General features: G+C 38.2%; 2 protein-coding genes across 2 annotated transcripts; one reads left to right on the top strand and one right to left on the bottom strand.

The window, feature by feature from the left end:
- Positions 1-697: 697 nt before the first annotated feature.
- Positions 698-9051, top strand: LOC133324943 (tetratricopeptide repeat protein 8). Its single transcript, XM_061533766.1, is given in 5 exon segments — positions 698-1001; positions 1245-1379; positions 5977-6940; positions 8584-8758; positions 8833-9051. Coding segments are annotated over 5 exon segments (1797 nt in total).
- A 72-nt stretch (positions 9052-9123) lies between these two features.
- Positions 9124-9793, bottom strand: LOC133324944 (ADP-ribosylation factor-like protein 16). Its single transcript, XM_061533767.1, has 2 exons — positions 9421-9793; positions 9124-9353 (listed from the first exon to the last, which is right to left on the bottom strand). The coding sequence occupies exons 1-2, from the start codon at positions 9791-9793 to the stop codon at positions 9124-9126; spliced, it is 603 nt and encodes a 200-aa protein (XP_061389751.1).
- Positions 9794-10121: the final 328 nt, after the last annotated feature.

The raw sequence follows: 10121 nt of genomic DNA, 5'->3' as shown, positions 1-10121 counted from the left end.
TTTTATGACTGACATTTTCAACCCTTAACTATTTGTTGCTCAGGACTAAAATAATATGTCCATCATTCCTAGTACATTAATAAGGAGGGTCGCCATGGCGACCAGAAATCCATAGCATTTGTGGTCATTCACAAAGGAAAAAGAAGCTCCAACAAATACAAAAACGCTAGCCAATTAGTTATGACAAAATCGTCGGGATGTGAAAAAGAAGAGATTTTTTTCGTAAAAAAATGTTAATAAAAATTATAACTGCGTTTTACATTTGTTTGAAATGACTCAAATCCATAGGAAAAAAGAACCAGAGAAATTGTTCAACATCCGGTCTTGTGAATTCCAATAAAAAAATAAAAACAAAGAAGGTAGACAACCAAAGAACGGTGGAACCACAGTCAAGTTAAGAAAGGGCCAAAACCATCAATCAATTCCGAAAATTGTTGTTCTTTTTGTCTTCTTCTGTGTTTGAACATTTGCCACAATTCGAAGGACGTTTAAAAAGCAACAAAGAATTTGAAAAAAGTGAAGAAAGAAAAATCATAACCCCTCCTCCTGAGAAATTATTCTGACAACAATGATGGCGACGGCGACGGGACCGCCATCCACAATCCGACATTCCAAGGAATTTAAAACAAATATTATGAATAATGATGATGATAATATTCCACCAGATGATGATGATGAGGCAACAACAACAACAATAATGTCTGATGTTACCACTCTACTCCAGAGATCGACGACGGCACCCAGCACCATTGAGAAATCATTGGCTAGCCTGGAATTGCAATACTTTAAAGCTGTCTCCCTATACCGACGTCGAAATTATGAAAAATGTGTTGAGGTGTGCAATGCAATGTTGCAAGCAGGTCACGAAAATAATGTCCAAATGTTTCAGACACCACCGGACCAGGAGGATGGTTGGCAGGAGGAGAAGGAGGAGAACTACAGAAATATTTCTGGGGTATTGCAGCAGCAGACCAATAACATCATCGGCTCAACTGGTGGTGGTGGTTGGGGTAGTGGTGTCAGTAGTAACAACAGTAGCCACCACAGTAGTGGCAACAACAACAATGTCGTTCAACGTTACAGTAGCAATTTGCAACGCATGGGCGCCATCAAGGGTAGACAGCCGCAGCAACGTGGAATTTATGGCAACAATGTTAACAACACCGCCAACCATCCAGTAGCAGCAGCAGTAACCACAGGCTCTGCAGCCTCACTGTCCACCTCAAATTTGAACTCATCTTCAGGAGGAGGCGGAGTAGCAGCTTCCTTTAGTTTTATGCACACGTGGATGATGGAAGGCGTTTGGCAATTAAAAATGCGCGCACTTACGCAACGCATCTACATTGATGACTTGGAAACAAATGATGCCGATGATGCTGGTATGTATGTAGACTGCACTCCTCCTTAGTCTGCTGCCCTGCAGGGCTTTCTCTCAAAAAGCAACCAAAAAATAAATAAAAATTAATGATGGGCTTTTTTAATAACTGCTACCGAGAATTAATTGATATTTTCAAGAAAATATGCAACTCACCTAAAAACCATGGCATGGCAGGGCAGGCAGGTACTTTCTGGGTAGAATTTGCTTCAATGTTAAGTGTACAAAAGGAGGAAATTTCAAAATTATTTTTAAAAATAAAACCATAAAACAAGGGTAACAATTATAAAGATCCGGCAAATAAATTTATTTCAAGGACCCTAGAGAGATCTAAATTATCTAACGAATATTTTTCGGAACCTCTAAGAGCCTCTAGCAAGACGTGAACTATTTAAAGAACATTTTTACAGACTCTAGGAGCCTCTCAATTAGCCGTGGATTATTTTGAGAATATATTTCGAGCCTCTAGGAGCCTCTCAATTAGGCGTGGATTATTTGAAGAATATTTTTCGAACCTCTAGAAGCTTCTCAAATAAGCGTGGATTATTTAAAGACCCTAGAGAGATCTAAATTATCTAACGAATATTTTTCGGAACCTCTAAGAGCCTCTAGCAAGACGTGAACTATTTAAAGAACATTTTTACAGACTCTAGGAGCCTCTCAATTAGCCGTGGATTATTTTGAGAATATATTTCGAGCCTCTAGGAACCTCTAGGAGCCTCTCAATTAGGCGTGGATTATTTGAAGAATATTTTTCGAACCTCTAGAAGCTTCTCAAATAAGCGTGGATTTAAAGAATAATTTTCGAGCCTCTAAGAACCTCTAGGAGCCTCTCAACTAGTCTAGAAGCATCCCAAATAGGCGTGGATCATTTAAAGAATAATTTTCGAGCCTCTAAGAACCTCTAGGAGCCTCTCAATTAGTCTAGAAGCATCCCAAATAGGCGTGGATCATTTAAAGAATAATTTTCGAGCCTCTAAGAACCTCTAGGAGCCTCTTAATTAGTCTAGAAGCATCACAAATAGGCGTGGATCATTTAAAGAATAATTTTCGAGCCTCTAAGAACCTCTAGGAGCCTCTCAATTAGTCTAGAAGCATCCCAAATAGGCGTGGATCATTGAAGGATAATTTTCGAGCCTCTAAGAACCTCTAGAGGCCTCTCAATCAGGCGTGGATTATTTAAAGAATATTTTTCGAGCCTCTAAGAACCTCTAGGAGCCTTTCAATTAGTCGTGGATTATTTAAAGATTATTTTTCGAGCACCTGGGAACTTCTAGGATCCTCTCAATTAGCCATGGATTATTTAAAGAATATCTTTTGAGGCTCTTAAAACTTCTAGGAGCCTCTGAAATAGGCGTTGATAATTTAAAGAATATTTTTCGAGCCTCTAGGAACCTTTAAGAGCCTCTGACAAGGAGTGGATTATTTAAACAATATTTTTGGTTCCAAAGCATCTAACAAGGCGTGGATTATCCCTCAAGTAGCCGTGGATTATTTAAACAATATTTTTGGAATCTCTAGGAGCCTCTAGTTTGATTATTTAAAGAATATTTTTGGAACCTCTAGGAGCCTCTAGCCAGGCGTTGATTATTTAAACATTTTTGGAACATCTAAGAGCCTCTAACAAGATACGGATTATTTATACAATATTATTGGGTCTTCTAGGAGCCTCCAGAACGGCGTGGATTACTTAAGGACATTTTTGGAACCTCTAAGATCCTCTAACAAGGCGCGGATTATTCAAACAACATTTTTGGAACCTCTAAGAACCTCCAACAAGGCATGGATTATTTAAACAATATTTTTGGAACCTCTAGGAGCCTCTAGCCAGGCGTGGATTATTTAAACAATATTTTTGGAACCTCTAGGAGCCTCTAGCCAGGCGTGGATTATTTAAACAATATTTTTGGAACCTCTAGAAATATAAGAACAATTTACAACAAAAATTTACAAGACAACAACAAGAACAATATTCGTATAGAATTTTGCACTCTTTTTGTTTTTGTAGTGATAAAGATTTTCAATGAAGAACAGCGGCAGCAGCACCAATGAAAATTACAAAAAAATCCGGCATCCGAATAACAATAAAAAACCCCAAAGATATTCAAGATTTTTTCAAGGTGATTGAACAGAATGGAATGTGGGCAGTACTACTACTATATACCAACAATAACAACAACCACAACTGCAACAACAATAATAAAGATATACTACGATATGATGAAGACGACCGGCGACCGACGAGAACGACTGCTAACGGCCGGCCATGGATGGCATGGCATTGCATGGCCCAACCTGGCCTGGCATCAACTTAAATATGTGCATACTTTTTGGATGCGTGCCTCCACCGAAAAAAACCTTTAAGACCCCCTACCCTACTCTTCTTTTTCCTTCCTCCTACCAACAACTTGTTGACCAATTCCATTCTAAAGCCCGACATTTTTTTGTTGTTTTTAAGCTGGCATACCATTACTAGCCGCCACTAGGCACCACGGTTGGTTACATCCCCAATGTCCACTTTTTTCTTCAGCAACGTCAACATGACGGCGGTTGCTGTAATGTGGTTTGGAGTCGGCAGAGAGAAAAAACCAAACTTTATACCCTACAGCCGCACCTTCAAATTCGTGGATTATTGAGGCTGCATAACTTTTCTTTAAATAATCCACGCGACTAATTGAGATGTTCCAAGAGGCTTGATTGAGAGGCTTCTAGAGGATCCAAAAATATTGTTTAAATAATCCGCGCCTAATTGAGAGGCTTCTAGAGGTTCCTAGACGTTCGAAAAATATTCTTTAAATAATCCGCGCCTAATTGAGATGCTCCTAGCGGTTCCTAGAGGCTTCAAAATATATTATTTAAATCATCCACGCCTAATTGAAATGCTCCTAGCGGTTCCTTGAGGCTTCAAAAAATATTCTTAAAATAATCCACGCCTAATTGAGAGGCACCCAGAGGCTTCAAAAAATATTCTTAGAGGCTCGAAAAATATTCTTTAAATAATCCACGCCTAATTGAGAGGCTCCTAGAGGTTCCTAGAGGTTCGAAAAATATTCTTTAAATAATCCCCGTCTAATTGAGAGGCTCCTAGAGGTTCCTAGAGGCTCGAAAAATATTCTTTAAATAATCCACGCCTAATTGAGATGCTCCTAGCGGTTCCTAGAGGCTTCAAAAAATATTCTTTAAATAATCCACGCCTAATTGAGATGCTCCTAGCGGTTCCTAGAGGCTTAAAAAATATTCTTTAAATAATCCACGCCTAATTGAGAGGCTCCTAGAGGCTCGAAAAATATTCTTTAAATAATCCACCCCTAATTGAGAGGTTCATAGAGGCCCGAAAAATATTATTTAAATAATCAACCAATGGTTTCAGGTCCACTTAATGTCGCTATCGCCATGCTAAGCGGTTCCTAGAGGCTTAAAAAATATTTTTAAATAATCCACGCCTTTGAGAGGCTCTACTCTGTTGTAATTTGTTCTCCTCATTTTTGTTTTTGTTAATCGAAAAAATGAGGAATTTTAAGCTTGACTAGTGAAGATGATGATAATGTTGCTGGTGGTTGGTAATGGTGGTGGTGATGGCTAGCAATGGCAGGAATGTCGGTCATATTGTTGGATTAAATTCCTTTTGAGGTTAAGGTTTATGTGTTTATCATCATAATTAAGTATAAGTGTTTCTGTTTCTTTCAGCAAACATACATCCATCCTCTCCACATGTAATTGTTATGTTTAACCGACAGACAGGTTCGCCGAAGTTCATGGGTTCGAGAGTATGACAAGAAATCACCACAACGGTCATTCATCCATTCCAAAAGCCAACCGTAGCTGAAAAAAATCCACCATCCTGCGAAGTTACAATCTGTCCAGCAAATCTTTTTTTCGTCCGTCCAACAGGCCGGCCTCTTAACCACCACCATTCGCTACATAGTAAAGAGGAAGATTCTATTACTTTGTGGTTTTTCATCGTAAAATAAAATTCTATCTTTTCATAAACATTTCACATCAATGACTTTGTCCGTCCTCTTCTTCTTATACGAAGAGTGGTCGGATGGAATGCATTTTTTTGTTCGGCCTCCTCCTGCCTGTTATTGTTTCCATAAAATATGCTTATTGGATGGTCATCATTGATGCTGCTGCCACCGGCCAATGTCAGGCGGTTTATTGCCGGTGATTGCTTCTTCTCCCGCGTCACTCATAAATTCGCTTAGTTGTGGCAGTTAAAAGTTATGCTGGTGGTCATAATTTCATATTAGATGACACTTTTTTCTGAAAATTTTTTTGCATAATATTTTATCTGCCCCTGGCTAGATACTCCTGGAGGTTCCAAAAATATTCGTTGAATAATAATAATATTCTTTAAATAATCCACGCCTATGTAGAGCCTCCTAGAGGTTCCAAAAATATTGTTTAAATAATCCACGTCTTTGTTGGGAGGCTCTACAAAGACGTGGAGGTTCCAAAATATTCTGTAAGAAATCTACCCTATAGGTTCTTAGAAATTTCAAAAATATTCTTAAAATAATCCACGCATAGCTAGAGCCTCCTAGAGGCTTCACAATATTATTTTTTAATCCTTGAAATTTTTTTAAATATTTTTTTTCCAGTCAACGAAGAAGTTGAATTTGAAAGAATAGCCACAACAGCACGACCGGGAACATCGATAAAAACCGCCTTTATACCAAGGCCCAGTACAAGTACCCTACGCAGTTCAACAGCAATGTCAAGAAGAGGCCAGAAAACGGCAGAAAGTGGAATTACCAAGCGAAGCTTAACATCCAGCTTAGGCAGTAGGCCAACATCGGGAATGGTAAGTTGAATATGAATAGAAAAATTGAAATCTCTAATAAAATGCTTATAGGCACGGCCCGGTACTAGTGGCCTAAGTCGTCCAGGTTCTTCAATGGGTGGTGGTAGACCCGCTTCAAGTTGCGGCACAGCCTCACGAGTGAGAGCAACTTCAGCTGCGGCCTTTACAATAGGTGATGCCACAGCTCCACTGTATCAGGCGTCACGCCTTAATCCCACAATCTATGCAGAACGTAAAGTTCTGGTGAAAGCTCTCTTTCAATTTCTCTATTATCATGAGGCAGATGTCCTAAAGGCATATTCCCTATGCGAAGCTGTAATGGAGGTGCATAAACAAAAAAGAGGTTCTTCGGCATCGCTGCGCTCTCTGGCTAACTGTGATGAATGGTGGTGGCAACAACAAATGGGTCGTTGCCTGCTGGCATTAAAATATCCCCGCAAAGCTGAATCCTATTTACAACAGTCGCTGACAAATTTTCAACATCCTGACACCTATATTTTATTGTCACGACTTTATCAGCGTTTGGATCAATTGGATCAAGCAATGGTGTTAATACAATCGGCAGTGGATCGTCATCCTTTCGATGTTACATTTCGCATTGAACAGGGTCGGCTGTTGGACGCCATGGCCAAGGTGGAGGATTCTATGCAAATGTATCGTCTGATAGCAAAATTGAATCCGATTAACGTTGAGGCATTGGCATGCATTGCTTTGAATTATTTCTATGATAATAATCCGGAAATGGCGCTGATGTATTATAGGTAGGTCACGAATACAAATTCGAAAAAAAAAATCTTAAAAAATATAAAACCAAAGGCGTAAATATTTTTTTAAAAATCTACCCCAATCTACACATAGTCAATCTGCTAGAGGTTCCAAAATTTTATTTGTGTAATCCACGCCTTGCTAGAGGTCCAAAAATTTTCTTTCTTGCTAGAGGCTCTTATAGGTTCCAAAAATATTGTTTAAATAATCCAAGCCTTGCTAGAGGCTCTTATAGGTTCGAAAAATATTGTTTAAATAATCCAAGCCTTGCTAGAGGCTCTTATAGGTTCGAAAAATATTGTTGAAATAATCCACGCCTTGCTAGAGGCTCTTATAGGTCTCAAAAATATGGTTTAAATAATTCTCGCCTTGCTAGAGACTCGTATAGGTCTCAAAAATATCGTTTATTGCTAGAAGCTATTACACGTTCCAAAAACATATTGTTTAAATAATCCACGCCTTGCTAGAGGCTCTTATAGGTTCCAAAAATAGTGTTTAAATAATCCACGCCTTGCTAGAGGCTCTTATAGGTTCCAAAAATAGTGTTTAAATAATCCACGCCTTGCTAGAGGCTCTTATAGGTTCCAAAAATATTGTTTAAGTAATCCACGCCTTGTCAGAGGCTCTTATAGGTTACAAGAATATTGTTTAAATAATCCACGCCTTATTGAGAGGCTCTTATAGGTTCCAAGAATATTGTTTAAATAATCCAAGCCTTGCTAGAGGCTCTTATAGGTTCCAAAAATATTGTTTAAATAATCCAAGCCTTGCTAGAGGCTCTTATAGGTTCCAAGAATATAGTTTAAATAATCCAAGCCTTGCTAGAGGCTCTTATAGGTTCCCAAAATATTGTTTAAATAATTCACGCCTTGCTAGAGGCTACTACAGGTTCCAAAAATTTTGTTTAAAAAAGCCACGCCTAATTGAGAAGCTCCTAAAAGTTCCAAAAATCTTGTTTAAATAATCCACGAGGCTCCTATGGGTTCTAAAAATCTTGTTCAAATAATCCACGCCTTGCTAGAGGCTCTTATAGGTTCCAAAAATCTTGTTTAAATAATCCACGAGGCTCCTATGGGTTCTAAAAATCTTGTTCAAATAATCCACGCCTTGCTAGAGGCTCTTATAGATTCCAAAAATATTGTTTAAATAATCCACGCCTTGCTAGAGGCTATTACAGGTTCCAAAAATATTGTTTAAATAATCCACGCCTGGCTAGAGGCTCCTAGAGGTTCCAAAAATCTTGTTTAAATAATCCACGCCTTGCTAGAGGCTCTTATAGGTTCCAAGAATATTGTTTAAATAATCCACGCCTGGCTAGAGGCTCCTAGAGGTTCCAAAAATCTTGTTTAAATAATCCACGCCTGGCTAGAGGCTCCTAGAGGTTCCAAAAATCTTGTTTAAATAATCCACGCCTGGCTAGAGGCTCCTAGAGGTTCCAAAAATCTTGTTTAAATAATCCACGCCTGGCTAGAGGCTCCTAGAGGTTCCAAAAATCTTGTTTAAATAATCCACGCCTTGCTAGAGGCTATTATAGGTTCCAAAAATCTTGTTTAAATAATCCAAACCTTGCTAGAGGCTCATAAAGGTTCCAAAAATATTGTTCAAATAAAATCTACTATTTTCTTAATTTTTTTTTCAGACGAATTTTATCCCTGGGAGTCCATTCCTGTGAACTGTACTGTAACATAGGCCTCTGTTGTTTATATGGTGGACAAATTGAATTGGTTTTGCCCTGCTTTCAACGGGCCTTACTGACAGCCAAGACCTCCGAACAAAAAGCGGATATTTGGTATAACCTCAGCTTTGTGGCAATTGTAAGTAACAGACAAAATCTTCTAATGAGAAAGAAATCCTAATTCCAAAATTCTCTTGAAATGTTTGCCCACAGACCACCGGAGATTTTAATTTGGCTAAACGTTGTCTACAACTTTGTCTAACATCCGACGCAAGAAATGGAGCAGCCCTCAACAATCTCTCGGTGTTGGCTGCCTATACGGGTGATATTTTAAAGGCCAAGTCCTATTTGAATGCCGCCAAAGATGTTATGCCCGAATCGGAAGAAGTCGAAACAAATCTCAAATATATGGATGAACATTATAAATTATAATTTTGTATATTTTGTCTTCTTATTGTTGATGTCCATTGAAAATAAAGTTGTAATAATATTTTGAGGTATTATTTAAGGAATTTTCAACCAATTATAAATTCCATCTAAGCCCACTCGGGTTACAGGACTAACTTCTATTATTGTTATATTTTGACGTATTTCCTTTTGCAGTTTCGACATTTGTAACATCAGCAAGGCCTCATTACGCATTTGACGATAGGCATAATCCATTTTGGAGAGGACCAACAATATGCGTACCTTTTGCAGACGAGGCTCAGCCAATATGGAATAGAAGAGGACACCTAAAAATTTTAAATTAAATTTTATTAATTAAAAATTAGAAAAAAATACATCATTTCCTCAACTCACCTGCTGCCGATATCTGACACAAATTCGAAGTGTCCACAACATACATCAATTTTTTAACATCATTAAAATATTGACGCCAAATAGGAGCCATAGCTCCACCAATTTCCAAAACCCTTATAGATTTTAAGGGTGGTATTTTTTTCTTTTTCGTATTAGTAGCTTCACCATTACCCTCTTCCGAAGTTTTCGGTGGTGGTGGTTTAGGTTTATTATCATCACCATTTGTATCAATGGGAAAGACAATATTATAAATATTTGTACCAATTGTTGGTGTCGAATAGGAATTATCATCGATTTGTTCGGTGTCTTGTAGAGCTTTTAGTAAATGGGTTTTACCCGATCTTTTGGGACCCAAACAAATGCAGGAGACCATTTTTGGGGGGCACGGAATTAAATAAATTTTATAAAATCAAATTGCTATTTGAATAAAGAACTGAATTTGTTTTGTTGCCAAGGAAACGTGGTAGGGCAGTAAACGAAGAGACTTTGGTGACAGGTGGCTGTCATATAGTTTTGGAGACCACCAAGGCGTAGATTTTTTAAAAATATTTTTTAGAGACTTCCCACAATACGTGGATCTTTAAAAGAATATTTTTTAGGGACCATCAACACAAGGCGTGGATTTTTTAAAGAATATTTTTTAGGGACCATCAACACAAGGCGTGGATTTTTTAAAGAATATTTTTTAGGGACCATCAACA

Source organism: Musca vetustissima, unplaced genomic scaffold, assembly GCF_032173495.1.
Source record: "Musca vetustissima isolate MV318-11 ecotype Yass unplaced genomic scaffold, APGP_CSIRO_Mvet_v1 utg814, whole genome shotgun sequence".
Classification (NCBI taxonomy): Eukaryota; Metazoa; Arthropoda; class Insecta; order Diptera; family Muscidae; genus Musca; species Musca vetustissima.
Note: the sequence above shows the minus strand (reverse complement) of the source record. Positions and strands in the feature narration are given on the sequence as shown.